The 15,174-nt window shown below is 51.2% G+C and overlaps 1 protein-coding gene across 1 annotated transcript; it reads left to right on the forward strand.

The window, feature by feature from the left end:
* Window positions 1–11,872: 11,872 nt before the first annotated feature.
* LOC102890328 (mastin) lies at window positions 11,873–14,065 on the forward strand. The gene is made up of 5 exons (XM_006913988.1): window positions 11,873–11,933; window positions 12,121–12,298; window positions 12,508–12,779; window positions 13,397–13,542; window positions 13,630–14,065. Exons 1-5 carry the CDS (start codon window positions 11,873–11,875, stop codon window positions 13,831–13,833), a joined length of 861 nt encoding a protein of 286 aa, XP_006914050.1. The 3' UTR covers window positions 13,834–14,065.
* The last annotated feature ends 1,109 nt before the right edge of the window (window positions 14,066–15,174 follow it).

Genomic DNA, 15,174 nt, shown 5'->3' on the forward strand with positions numbered 1-15,174 from the left:
CCTCTAAAGGCTCACGGCCAGCTCTCAGAACACTCCCTTTCTTTCCCCCACTCTTACTTCTTATCTAATGGCAACTAATTCCAGCCTGCAGTAGGAGTTTCATTTTTCTCTCAAGTAAGAAAAGCACTCGGTGAGAAAGCAAATTAAAGCCACATGGAGATCCCATTATCTAGACCAGGGTCCCCAACCCCCAAGCTGCAGACTGGTTCTGGTCCGTGGCCTTTTAGGAACCAGGCTGCACAGCAGGAGGTGAGCAGCAGGCAAGCGAGCAAAGCTTCCTCTGTATTTGCAGCCGCTCCCCAGCGCTAGCATCACCGCCTCAGCTCTGCCTCAGATCATCAGGCATTAGCTTCTCATAGGAGCACCGGTCCCTGATGCCAAAAAGGTTGGGGACCACTGGCTTACGGCACCTCTAAGAGCTGAGGTTCTGTTCACTGAGAAGAAGCGATGGGCTGTCCTCTGCACCAAAAACCTTTATGTGACAGATGTGTTGGTCCCTTTGCTAGAATTGTCATTGAGCATAGAAACATGTTGATACACAGTTACATTTTTTCAGGTCCATGAATCAGCTGGTCACATTTTGTTATTTATACACTTCTGTTTGAGCTTTTACTCAGTAGTTCACTTGTCAATTTTGAATTAAAAGCATTGTTTGTCACTGTCCTGTGGGCCTCTTCTGTTGTCTCCTTGAGCCTTGCTTGGCAGGCAACTGGGCACCCAGGTGAACTTAGGTGAGGCCTGTTGATCTGATTTACATACTTGGTGGGACAGTTTTGGTGGGGCAGGGCACGACAGAGACACGTGGTGCTCCCACCTTCCTCCATCCTGTGGGGCAGTGATAGCTGCCGATCGGGCATGTGGCCAGGTAGATAGAAGCAGTGCTGTAGTGCCCAGGACTTGCTGTGTGGAGTGCTGCCTCCTGCTTCCCCTCCTTCGTGTTGTGTTCCTTCATCCTGCTGCTCTTCAGTCCTGGGCCTGAGGGTCTGCACTCGGGATGACCCTGGAGGCCCAGGGAGCATTTCCTCCTTGGCTGTGTACAGGATCCCTGTGAGGCGCTCAGCGCTCTGTGTGCACAGCCCTCACTCACAGCGTAGCTGTCCCAGCTGGCGAGGACAGTCCAGGCCTACCATGGTTCTTAATAAGCCTCAGCCTGGCAACCGTGACTTCTTTCCCACTTACCTCTGCCCCCGAGGGTCAAAGTTCCTGCTAATCTCTGGAGGAAATAATTGAATTTTAGTATACTTCTGTTATGATTGTGTGCTTTGTTTATAGGGGCAAATTATTAAGGTGCTGACTGAACCCCAGAGCTTGGTCCAACCCTTAGTACCTCTCGTGAGATGGAATGTTTATGAAATGTATAAGGCACACTTGATTTATTGTTGAGCCATGGGGAATTCAAGAAAACAGCAGTTTTCCATAAAGAAATGGTGTGCTTTGGGCTCCTAGTCCAGCTAGAGCAGGGGTCCCCATCCCCCTGGCCACAGACTGGTACCAGTCCGTGGCCTATTAGGAACCAGGCCTCACAGCAGGAGGTGAGCAGCAGGCAAGCAAGCAAAACTTCCTCTGTATTTGCAACCGCTCCCCAGCACTAGCATCACCGCTGCTAGCTCCACCTCAGATTATCGGGCATTAGATTCTCATAGGAGCACCAGTCCCTGATGCCAAAAAGGTTAGGAATCGCTGATCTAGACAGCCAATTGGCAAAATTGAAAAGCCCAAGCACATCAAGTTCAGGTGAGGCTGGCTTGGTGGGGATTCACTCTGCTAGAGGGAATGAAATTGGAACGGCCGCCTGGGGAAACGTCCCCCTACAGTCCACTTCTGGGTGGAAAAGCTCTTGCCTGGATCCCCCCAGGAGATAGGCACCATCGCATCTAAGGCAATGCTGACCATTCATGATCATTCTTGGAGACACATGCAGGGTCCCCCACCATCAATGTCGGAGCAAGTGGGGATTCACTCTGCTAGAGGGAGTGAAATTGGAACGGCCGCCTGGGGAAACGTCCCCCTACAGTCCACTTCTGGGTGGAAAAGCTCTTGCCTGGATCCCCCCAGGAGATAGGCACCATCGCATCTAAGGCAATGCTGACCATTCATGATCATTCTTGGAGACACATACAGGGTCCCCCACCATCAATATCGGAGGATGTATAGGATTGATGACTATAGAGCAACAAGAAGCATGATGAATTTCACCAATATTGAATGAATCCAAAGACACAATTAAGAAGGAACATGCCCTGCATGATTCCAGAAACATACCATACAGTTTAGGGATGTGTGCAGATAAAAGTATAAAGAAAAGCAACGAAAGTCAGGATTGGGGGTCTCCAACAAGACACCCCAATGGTAAGATCTTTCTGGGCCTGTGTGAGCTTTGGGAGCCCCATGTGGCCCGGCATCCCCGGCCACATGTCCCCTTTTAGCCTCCAGCCTGGGGCCCATGTGAGGTTTGACCCAGGTTGTGCAGGCAGAGGGGACCTTTGGGGGCCAATGTGGTCCATGGGGGACCCGGGCCCTGGGCTCTAGACCCCAGCAGGGGTGGGAATGACGTCTGGCAGTTCTCACCTCATATCCCAAGATTTTAGCTGAGAAGTGAACTTTACTCCAACATATCCCATTATCCTGTTTTATTTCTTTAGAGACTCATTCATTCCAAAAGCATATTATCTGTTTATTCCTCTCCTGGTAGGACATCACCTCCAAAATACTGGGTTCATGTCAGGTGACTCACATCATCCACACTGCAAATTCAACCAGAGCCTTTCTGCTGTGGGGGGTGCCGACATCATCCTGCTAACCCCGAGGCCTGGTGACAGGCTCCAATCAGGTCAACCTGTTCTCCTCCACTCTGGCCCCGGCAAGGCAGGACCTGTGGTGCCCACTCAAGGTCCCACACCCCAAGAGGCAGATATTATTCCTTGTTTTTAGATAGGAATGCCCAGGCTCAGAGAGGTCTAGAGATTTGCCCAGGACCCCACAGCTCCCCAGTTCTGAGGCTGGGCTTGCCCTGAAGCCTCTCTGTCCAGGGACACCTTTGGCCAGGAGGCTGGAGCCCGAATGGAGGAGAGGTTTCATCCTTAGAGTAAAGGCAATTTCTCTTCTCTTTCCCCATCTAGACACAGCACCACCCTGGAGTGGAGGAGCCGGCAGGCCCCGCCTCTTCCTCAAACCACCAAATAGTGCTTTGTTTTCATTTTTTATAATTTTCTGTTTTCTGTTTATGAGACGTCATACTGGCTTTCCATTTCTGACAGTAATAGAATTTTTTAAACTACCAGGTTTCATTAAACGTTTGAACTAATTTAAAGAGAAAATGTTTGAATTAATTTAAAGAGAAAACCTGTCGAGGGGTCTGGGTGCTGCGGCTCAGGACCCTGCAGGTGCGCGACCCTTGCTCTCTTTCGCCCCCTGGTGGCTGCGTCTGTGGGCGCCCTCACTTGGACAGTTTTCCTTTCACGTTTGGGGGTGCAAACTTAGTGCCCACTGCTCGCTCGGCCCCCTCCCACCCGTCCCCGGGCCCCAGGGACGAACCAGAGACACGGCCCTGCCCTCGAAGGGCTCCCAGGATGGCTGGTGCTTTGGGGGAAAGGCCGGCGAGCGGCCGGGGGCGGGGTGTAGGGATGAAAGTGCAGATGCCCCTGGGCTAGGTTCAGCGCGGAGCCAGTGGAGACCCCTCTGTGGGCACCGGGGTCTCAGCCCAGAGCCGCACAAACAGGCAGGCTGTGATGTATCGGACACCTGGACAATGACAGGTGCTGAGAGATGCTGATAACCCTGTAGACGGAGAGACCTGCACTCTCCCTTTCCTCCTCGGGGGCTCACCCGTACCCTCGGAGGGAGGAGGCCGCAAAGGCTGGCCTCTGCCTGGTACCCCTGTCTTTCTCTTCCTCTCTCCTCCAGGGCTAGGAGCTAGTGCTGCTGCTAGGACAGTTGAGTGTAACCGCTGAGGGCAGGACCCGGGCCCCCTGGCTGGTGGGCATTCTTCCACCTGCAATGACTGGGTGTGCAGCCACTGTCACTGAGACCACAACCTCTCATGGCCTCTCCCCTCTCCTTGGCTCCCCTCCTCCCAGATGTTCCATCGCTGCTTCCTCTCCTTTCTGGAACCGCATTCCTCTGTTCTTCATTGGTGCATGGGAGACGTGTTGCAGATCACCGCAGTCTGTACTCCCAACAATGCCCCCCCCACCCCCACACAAAGTGGGTGTGCACTCAACGCTGTGAGAACCAGGTATGGCCCCCTGGTCTGTCCAGACCACAGGAGGAACAGAAGCAAGGCCAGCGGCTGACTTACTTTTCCTTGGCCAAGGATACAGTATGTCCTCAGAGGTGACTTCTTGAGAGAGGGCACACTGGCAGGAGCTGATAAACTCCCCACATGTCCCTTCAGGAAGAAGGGGATACATCCTGCTTCTGGGACCACTGCTGGCAGGCCCCTCACCCTCAGGCTCTAAAGGGCAGCTGAGAGAGCCAGCTCCCCAAGGCCATGCTCCCCTCCCAGGCATCCACACCTGATAACTGATGACAGGAGGTGGCACAGGACTGGCTCCCCCTTTCCAAGGGTCCTCCTGCTCCTGATCGTGGACCCCTGTGTAGGGGGTGCTGAGTCTCTGACTGTGGCAGCCCAGCTTCCCCCCAGCCTGGCTCTGTTCCTTCCCTCCCCTTCGTGGCCTGGGTCCCAGCACTTGCTCTCATAAATGTCCTGTGTGCTGACTCACCCGAGAGCAGGCTTCCCAGGAGCCAGGCCTGAGGCAGCTGGAATCAGGTGTGACCTGAGGAGGCTACTCTGGGATGGGATTTTGGTGCTGGACTCTGCTGCCCAGCTGGCCGCAGGACCTAGCACTGATGCCAGGTGGCTCAAGAGCAGGGAACTCGGCAGTGATTGCGAAGCTCAGGGGAGGCTCTGGAAAAAAAAGGACAAAAAGCTGAGGATGATTAACTGGCAATTGAATGCTACGTGTGAGAACAGGAGGGTGCCTAGGCAACCTCATAAGGGCAGAGAAAGTGAGCACTGCCCAGTGGCTGAGGGGCCCGGTGGCCCAGCTCTGCGACAGAGATGCTCTCTTAAGGGGATCAACTGGCCAAGGCCCAGGGCCTGGCTGGAACAAAGTGGAGCCTGACATGTGGGAAGGTGACATTTGGGTTGCTGCCTGCGAAATTTCGAGTCCCCAGAACTTCTGAGCCTGCTCTGGCCCACTCCCTTATCAAGAGCCAGCTTACCCACACTGTACTAGTTTCCTGTAGCTGTCATAAGTCACCACAAACTGCACATCAATCATCTTAAACAGTTCTGTATTCAGGAGACTCATGGCTCTCATGGGCTAAATCCAGGTGTTGGTAGGGCTGTTCCTCTTGGAGGTTCCAGGGAGAATGTGTTCCTGACCTTTCCAGCTTCTAGAGGCTGTGGCATTCTTTGGCACCTGGCCCCTTTCTCCGTCTTCAAAGCCAAAGGGCCAGTGATTACATCTGGCCCACCTGGATAATCCAGGGTGATTCCTCATCTCAATGTCACCCAGTTAGTTACTTTAATTCCATCTGCTTCCTTTATTCTTCTTCTCCAGATAATCTGTTCATGGGTTCTGGAGATCAAGCCGTGGATACCTTTGGGAGTCATTATTCTGTCTTCTGTAACCCCCTTCATAATGCAGAGGCCTTTCTCTGACAAGACCTGCTCCCTCCCCTTCTGAACACTAGTCTGTAACCAGGGATAGTTGTAATCTGCAGGTGAGAAAGGAAAGTGACTGTGTCCCAAAGAAGCTACAGGATCTGGCCAAGATGCTCCTGCAGGAGTCATGCAAACACATGCTGGGCAGGTGGTCCAGAGAGCGGGAACCATGGCTGGATGTGGGCAGAAGCCCTGCCCTGGAATAAGACCCAAGTAGATGGTGCTTGAAAACCTGGCGGAGCCCATGGGCCACAGCATGGGTCAGGAGACACACCGTTCACCAGAACCCTACGGAATGCACTGGTGAGAGGGCCTGGAACCATTAGTCATTGCATGGGGTTCTCTTCTGCTGGCTGGAGCTGATGGTGAGAGGTGCCATCTCACTATGAGCTTCCTGCTGGGAGTAGGCCCGAAGGCCCACTTGGCGGTCATTTGCCCAGTCTCTAAACCGAGGGCAGACATGATTAGTGGTCACCCAAACCACGTTGGTTCCTTGGCCTGTGGGGTGAGAGCTTCCACAGTGGGGGCCAAGTGGAAGCATTGCATCTACACCCTTAAGGCAGTAATTCAAAAGCACAGCTGAAGCTGCAAAGACGGTTCTCCTGAGCATGAGGCTTCATCCTCCAAGTCACAGAGCGCACTCTCCATCAGTGACCGTCATACAGGGTCATATGCCCGAGAGGCTGGATCAGTGGATTGGGGAGCAAAGGGCTGGAAGCAGGTGCAGTCCTGCCTGCCATCACTGCCGTGATCCAGGACGTGTGGGGTATTGGTGTTTCCCCTCCCGGCACCTGGTGTGTAAGTCCTGGTTCCCAAAGGGGGACTGTTTCAGCCAGGGGACAAGACGAGAGTCCCACTGGACATCTATAGCTGTACCTTGCCTTTTCGGGCTCCAGGTGCCAAGGGCGTGACAGGCAAGAAGCAGAGATACCATCTTGGCAGGGTATCATGGTGTTCTGTGGCGGCCGTAAGAAATGACCATAACCTTGAGGGACTTAAAACAACAGGAATTTATTCTCCGAGTTCTGGAGACCTGAAGTCCAAAATCAGGTGTCAGCAGGACTGGTTTCTTCTGTGAGGCTCTAAGGGAGAATGTGTTCTGGGTCTCTCTCCCAGCTCCAGGTGGGCGCAAACCATCCTTGGCGTTCTTGGGTCTGTATTGCATAATTTCAATCTCTGGCTCTATCATCACATGGTTTTCCCTCTGTATCTGTGTCTTTTCTTATAAGAACACCAGTCATATTGGATTAGGGCTCTACCTTACTGACCACGTTAGATAGGACAAAAGTCTCAAGGTCTGGGCAGTTTTTACCAAATACTATTCTTGCTAAATGTTAAAATGTAGCACAGTATTTTTCAGACTCAGCTGTAAACAGGATGAGCTTGATAGGAACCCAACCTGGTTAGAGCAGGCAACTAAATTAACCAAATCAGGATAAGTGTAGCCAACTGTAAAAGATGAAATCAACATGTCATTAATCAAATAGTCTATATAAGCAAGACTAAGCCTCCCTTGGGGAGGCAGAGCTTTGAATGTGAATCCTCTGTCTCCTTTACTTGCTGCAAGTAAGTAGAATTACCTAACAACGACTACGTCTTGTTCTTGAATGGAGCGCCCCAAGCGGCAACCCCCTTGAGTTCAGTAACAACCTCATCTAAACTTGATTACATCTGCAAAGACTATTTCCAAAAGAGGTCTCATTCACAAGTACAAAGGGTTAGGACTTAGATGTCCTACCTTTTTGGGGGATACATATAACCCATAACAGTAAGGTGATTGACTCTGATGCCCTGGAGGAGGTTGAGCTGTGGCCACAATGGGGCAGGAGGAATGTGTGTAGTCCAGGTGACCCTCAGGGCATACCATGCCTCTTTGCCCTATTTTGATGATAAGTGGACAAGTGTAGGAGGCAAGGCCTTCGAAGGGCTTGGGACCCAGGAATTAGATCTCTGTGGGGTGAGAGTCAGGGCCGTGCCAGCAGAGGTGGTGGCCGAGGGTGAAGAAAATCTGGAATACATAGTGGGCACCCCTGCAGAGGCAGGGGCTGTTGTCTATCCATTAGCCCTTCTCTTCTGACTTTCCCCAGGATGAGCAACCTGCTGGAAGCCTGGAGGAGCTGCTTCCAGGACGTAAATGGAGAAATGATGACACATGGCCCAAAGGGTGGACTGTGTGGATGCTTCGATGTGTCAGGCAGCTTCTCTTTCAAGAATGAGGACTTATCCTCCAGCAGATAACCCTTAACCGTCAACCCTTCTGGGAATTAAGTCATTTTCCTTTGGCATTTTGAGAGTATGGCTGTGCCGCCCCCTAGTTTTCAGTTTGTTGAGGCTTTGGGCAGCTGTTCTTATTAAACACCCCTCTGAAAGCTAGTTCCCAAGCTGAGTCCCAGATATTTATTTTTCTGTACAGCTGTCTCATGCTCACCTGGTAGCAGGGAAAGCAGCTGGAGTGGCATGGCTCCATGAAGCATTCACTAGCGGGCTAACTTCAGCACACTTTTTTTGGGGGGAGGGTGTCAAGAGAACAGGAAAGCCCATTTCTTTGTTTTTTTTTTTTTTAAATTTTTATTTTGCAAGAAATTTCCTTGAATTGATTTTCCATCTCTTCTATTGAATATTTAATCTCCAAGGGCACTTGGCTACCTATTCGATATTAAAAAAAAACAACTGTGTAATTTTTGTTTCACAAATGCAGTATCTTTTCCTATCTCCCTGAAAAATTCTTCATATTTCATATTCTCTCCACCTTAATTGAATAGCCTTGATAACTTTTTTCGATTGTTTTGACTTGGTTTCTAACTTTCCAATTCAATGTTTCCCTGGTGAGCTCCTACTGTTTTTTTTATATTTAAGAACAAATCTCTAGGTTTGGGGGTAGCTTGTGCCAAAAATTGCCACCATAATCATGTATACTAATGGACAAGAACACCTGTGTTTAATAACACTTCAAATATGAGTGAGGTTCTCAAATGCTGATTCAAATCTGTCAGCCTGGTTGGGCCGGTGGACTATTTGGTTTTATTCTAAGATGATTGGGTGAGAAACTGGACTTCCCAGATGCCATTCCTATGTTTATTGGTCTTTTCTGGGATCAACGTTTCTCTAGAGACAGATCCTTCAGCCTCCTCTTGGGGGTGTGATGCTGACTGCATGTGGGAAAGGAGGGCCCAGGTCCCGCTCATGGGCAGAATTTCCCTCAGTCCTTCTGCTTCCAGCCTCATGCCTCTCCTTCCCCTTCCTCTGTGCTGGCTCGTCCTAAGCCATGAGTCTCTGGTTTGCTTTCTTCAGAGAATAGATCTGGGCCTGTTTCCTGGGGCAGGTAGATAGGGCAGTCAACTGATCATCCAGCCTGAGGAGACTCTGAGCTGTGAGTTCAGACTTTCAACAACCTCCCTGTTCACTGACCCTGTCAATATCACCTTTTCAGCGCCTGCCAAGATCTGAGGTGCCTGAATCTTTCAGGGATAAAGTGGCTCCATCTCCATGTGTCCTACTAGCAGAGTAAGGTAGTTATTTTTTATTTTTAAAATTTTTTAAATTAAATTAAAATTTTTTTTAAATGCTTATAGCACGTGGTCTTCCTAGGTGGTCTCCCTAGTAATAACCAGGCCCGCCCCTGCTTATCTCCCGAGATCAGACGAGATTGGGCTTGTTCAGAGTGGCATGGCCGTAGACAGGAAGGCGGTTTTAAACCAAGTACCAGAAGAGTGAGTTGCACTCCTCCCCATCCCTTACTTCTTCATCTCCTCCACCCGGTTCTCGATTGTCTGTCATTGATGCTATCTCCTTCTTTCTTTGCTCTGAGTTGATGCCATTTATTTGTCCTCTGCTACGCTATTCCCTGTGGCTGGGGTTTAGGAAGATGGGCACGTAGGCCCGACTATTCAACCCACCCTGCTTCGCCGGAAGGCTACCTGGTTTCCGTTTTGACTTTATGATACCAGCTGCTTAGCTCGCCCCACACTCTGCTCTGTGGCTTCCTGGGACATCCTCACCTGTGTTTTCCTCCAGACAAACTAGGGGATCACTTTGAATGTTCATTAAAATGATCAGATTTGCCTGCAGTTCATGATCCATTGGGGTTTTTGAAGCGTTGATATTTGATGATGTCTCTATTCAGCAACATTGAATGACATTTTATTTCATGTTATTTTCCTTCTCAGGAGAGTGTTGAGATTGTCACGAACTCTGGAACATTCCTTGTGGAGGTCGTTCTTAGCTACTCTCGATAGGAATGTATGGATGCTGCTGTGAAATGAGTCTTTACCATTATGGCATCTCATTATTTATCATTTATTAAAAACAAGTTTCTTCTTCTTCTTCCTCTCCTTATTCATGTTTAAGACATCTAGACACCCTGGGAAACTTAATCTTAAAACTTTCAGTTGAGCCTTTGGCTTTTCTGGGAAGAAAATCATATTATCTGCCAATAATAACCATGAGACTTTTCCCCAAGACCCTCAAATCTCTTGTTTCTGTTTTTTGGTAGATGTGCTCATCATTTTCAAACACTGTCTTTGTCCCCAGGGACTTCTCAGAACCAATGTCTGTCATCAACCCCATCTATCTCCAGGTCTGGCCCAGCTAGTTATCTCCTGGCCTGGGGCTGGGGCACAGGAAGTCTGGGTCTAGCATCAGTTGGGGCCTGCGGCTTCTCACTGACACTTCTGTGACTCGTCTTCTGTCAACTGGGCCCTGAGAACAAGCCTTACACTCACATCCACTGTCCAGACCAGCGAAGAGGAGGAAGGGAATGAAGCCCCCGTTCCCACCCGGAGGTCTTGCCCTTGGGCTTGCAGGACTTACTGGATCTGTGAGCCCAGCCCCTCCCCGTCTGGATGCTCACTCTCCACTTCCTGATGGGGTCCCCTGGCTATGTTGGATCATGGTTGTTTCCTATAGAGACCTGAGTGTCTCCTGGGGATTCTGAGTGCCCCCAGAGTAACCAGGATGTTAGCGAGGATGACAGCAACTCTGCCTCGCAAGAGGGAATGGCAGATTTCTAGAGATCTGAGTTCATCTGAGTGCTGTTAGCAGCACCTCTTGACAGCCTACTCGCCTGGTTCACTGGGGACAGGGTGGTGGTCTAGGAGCATGAGGACCCCTCCTGCTCCCTTTGCTTCTCCTCTCAAACCATTGTCTGGTCCTATCCCACGCTGGGTGGAAAATGATTCCCAGAATATCACAGGACGGAAAAGTCTGTCTCTGGCTGGGTGGCCTCTGCCTGGGGCTAGAGTCTGGGGACAGGGCTCCATCCAGAAAGCAGGAGATGTGACAGGGGAGCTTGAATCCAGCGCTGTAGGGGATGGCACTCGGGCTCTGAGGAATGTGCAGAAGCCACCCCTGGGGTGTGAAGAGAGGTGATGGGAACTAGCATTAAACTGGCACCTCTCTCATCCTTTGCTATGCATTTTGACAATGTTTGATCATGCGCATGATTTATTATGACAGTTGAGCAAATGTACATGGGTCTCCTGGGGAAGCAGGAGGCTTCCGCACAGACTGGGGGCTTCAAACAACAGAAATTTATTCTTTCTCAGTGCTGGAGGTCAGAAGTCTAAAGTCAAGGTGTCAGCAGGTCCCCAAAGGCTCCAGGGAAGGATCCTTCTTGCCTTTTCCAACTTCTGGTGTTGCTGATAAACTTTGGCTCCAGGTCCAGTGAGTCTGTCTTTTTCCAAGGACAATGTGTGCCTCAAAAGTAGAAGGGGAACGTTGGAAATGTGGGGCCTGGTGCTTTCTTGTCGCCCAGCTCTTGGCTCAGGTGCAAGCCCCTGTCCTCCATTCCATTCATGCATGCCCTTTCTCTGTTTTGTTTCAGAGCATCTTATTTTTTTTTAAATTTTCCACATGCATACTGTCGATTTCGCTACTGATCTACCTCCAGCACCGAGTTCTCTGCTGGGCTCAGAGAAGACACTGAATATTTTTTATTTGACAGATAGCCTGCTGGTCATCATTGGTCCTACTGAAGGAATAAGCCCCGCCTCCTCCTATGCCCCACCCCAGAGGACGGCTGGCTTCCCCCTTGCCTAGTTTCCGGGCTGGGAAGATAAAGGGGCTCAGAGGGGTCCAGGAGCAGAGGGCAGAGGGACCTGGCATGGTGAGGATGCTGTTCAGACCCCATCCTCTATTCCTAGTCCCCAGGGTCCCTGCCGCAGCTCTCCTCACCCTGGCCCTCCCCTATTCCCCTATCCCCTGCAGATGCTGTGGCTGCTGTTCCTTTCTCTTCCCTGCCTAGAGGGTTCTGTTCCTGTGACCCCAGGTGAGTCCTGACCTCCAAGGCTGTCCTGTCTCCAAAACCCTGACCCTGATCTCTCAGAGGCCAGCCCTGGGATGCAGTGGTGACCCCTACATGAGAGTGGCCCTGGGGAGGGACTGAGCATGAGGGCCATGCTGAGCTCTGGGCAGGGGTGCCTGGGTCTCTGACGGTTCTTCCTCTGCTTCCCCAGATCTTGACCCAGGGACTGAGCTTGTGGGCATCATCGGGGGGCATGATGCCCCACCTGGGAAGTGGCCATGGCAGGTGGGCCTGTGGGTCAACCTAATAGGTAACCGATGGAAGCTGTATTGTGGGGGCTCCCTCATCCACCCACAGTGGGTGCTGACTGCTGCCCACTGCATTCGAGGGTAAGTCCTCACCCTGCTGGCATGGAGTGGGAGGTGAACAGTGTTGGGAGGCATGTGATATGTGCTGTGGGCAGTTCCTGGACTTGGTAGCTGGAGACTCCCTGCAGGATTCAGCCGCCTGGAGTTACCTTGCCTTCTGAAGAAAAACTGGCTTACTTCTTGTTCCTCTGCCATGGCCTCTGAGAAGCTTCTGGTCTTCTATCCCCCAGGAGAAACTCAGCGCCTTTTAACTTTAAGGTCCAAGTAGGACGAGTGCGATCCTCGGACAATCACACTGTGAAGGTGGCTAAGGTCATCTGCCATCCCAAGTACAACGTTTCACAGGAAGCATCTGGTGGAGCGGATGTGGCACTTCTCAAACTGGTGGCTCCCGTGACACTGTCTAACCTAGTCAAGTGGGTAGCCCTCCCACCAGCATCATTCACGGTACCCCCAGGCAGGAGGTGCTGGGTGACTGGCTGGGGTGACATCAATTCCTCAGGTAAGGATCAGGACGATGAGTTTGGGGGAAGATGCAGTGGAGTGTTGGCCAAGCTTTATAGATGAGGCATCAGCTGGGGTTCCTCTTGGGGTCTCCTTTGGGTGTGGGAGGTGAGTGGCTCAAGAGGACTTGGTTAAGGAGCAGAGACCAGAGCAACAAGAGCGAAGCCAGACCATGAGCTTTTCTTTGCCTTTACTCTGCACCATGCCCTGCCTGAGCCTTTATGTGGACCCTCTGTTTTTGTGGATCTCCCATTCTCCATGTGGTCTTGATGGTGGGATGGAAAACGAAGCAAGAGAACTTGAGCAACTTGCTCAAGGATCCACTATTAAATGGACAAAGTCAAATTTGACACCAGCATCTGCACTTCTTGGGGGAAAGAATTTGCTCTGGGTTTTCCAGATAAAAATATCTGGGGGTAAAATATTCAATTCCTCCATTTCTCTTCTGAGCTTGGTACTCACACTATCAGCCTGGAATGAACCTAGAGATTCAGAGTCTTGGGTAACCCAAAAGGTACCTCTGGGGGCACTGAGGCTCAGCATGTGGTTTAGAGCACATGACTTGTGACTGTCTGCCTGCTCAGGACCAAAGGTTCACATGACTTCTTTCCACAGTGCCGTTGCCCCCTCCCTACCATCTGCAGGAGGTGGAGGTCCCAATTAGGGCGGATGAGTTCTGTAGGCGGCAATACCGCAAGATCAACCGGTTTATCAAGGATGATATGCTGTGTGCAGGGAGCAAGGGCCAGGATTCCTGCCAGGTGAGACCTTCTCAGACCATGGCCTCTGTCCATCACTCCTGCTTGCAGGGACCCTGATTATTGATCATCTGTCTATTCTCTCCACAGGGAGACTCTGGGGGCCCCCTGGTCTGTAACTGGAGGGGCACCTGGTTCCAGGTGGGAGTGGTGAGTTGGGGGAAGGGATGTGGTCTTTCCAACTTCCCCGGAGTCTACACCCGAGTGACATACTACTTGTCCTGGATCTACCACTATGTCCACTCCTCTCCTCGAGCTATGGGCAGAAACAAGGATGCTGTCAGCATGAGTTGAAGACCAGCCCTCCAGGGTGTTTGGGGGACCTTTACTACTCCTTCCCCAAGGCCAGCTTTTCATTGCACCTAGTGTCCTCCTCCATTTCCCTGCTCTGAGACTCTCCTGCCCCTAAGACCTCCCTCAGCATCTTGTCTCTTCCTTGACAGCCATAAAAGAGAGGAGGTACTGTGCCCTGAAGTGGGGCCGGGGTGGGAGGAGCATTCCAGGACCCCTGCCTCCTGACTGTTCTCTGTAGCTCATTAAACTGCATGAAAAGCAGGCTCTAGACTGAGTGTACTTACTTATGGGTGTGGCCAAAGAAGCTTGTGGGTGGGATCTTTCTGGTGGGGATACCCATACCCAGGCTATGGAAGGTGTGTAGCGGAGGCATGGGCAACTGTGACTGCAGCCTGGCAGAGGGCAGGTGGGTGCATTCTCTTGGCTAGGGTGGAGGATGCATTTTCTGCCTCGGGTTTGAAACCAGGGCATGGAAGACTGCTCCAAGGACTGTACTGTTTCAGGCCTAGGACTCCCTGCCCTTCATCCTTCCTCCTCCAATTGCAATCAGTATGTAACTGATATTTTAAATAACTCGGACTTGGCAGCGTAAAAGCAGAAAGCATTGTTTTTCGTTGTCGCCACTGCTCTTTCTGACCAGTGTGCCTAATTCTCTTTTTCCAATTTGACCAACTTCTTGAGCTGATCAAAGATGTGATGGAATGTCCATCTGCTCCAACATAGAACTTCAATCTCTCATTCTGAGCAGCTCATGACAAGGCAGAACCTGCAGGGGGCTGGAGACAAGTCCAGTTTCCCCTTCTTCCTTTCCTAAGTTCTCCCGCTCTCTCTGCTCCTGGGTCATTGATTGGAGGCAGCCAGAGAGGAGAGATGAAGAGGCAGAACTTCTTCCTCCACTGATATCATTCTCCCAGTGTTGGCGTCCTCTGCTGGAGGAGGACTGTGTGGCATAGTCCTCTAAATCCTCTGCAAAGCTCATCAGTTCTTCCAGTGGGTGGGAAGGGCCTCCAGTGAACCTGCAAAGCTTCTCTGTTTTGAATCCAGGAAGTGAGAAGTCAGTTCTGAAGGCCGCCCCCTATCCTGAGGCAGTGATGTGTTCGTTCACTGTTCACCGTGCATTAAGATTTGGGAGGAATTGTTGGTGCATGGCTGGGATGGGCTCCTGCACCTGCAGATTGAGGCCAGGACACACAGGAGCCCTTTGTGCCTGATGCAGCTTTGTATTGTGGATGAGGGGGCTCCACACCCTTCAGAGACAGGCTGGTCTCTGCAGTCTGCTTTCTGGGATGTGAAAAATCTTTCAGATCTTTAAGGGACCACGTCTCCCTGAGACAAGGGGGA

This window comes from Pteropus alecto, unplaced genomic scaffold (assembly GCF_000325575.1).
Source record: "Pteropus alecto unplaced genomic scaffold, ASM32557v1 scaffold44, whole genome shotgun sequence".
NCBI lineage: Eukaryota > Metazoa > Chordata > Mammalia > Chiroptera > Pteropodidae > Pteropus > Pteropus alecto.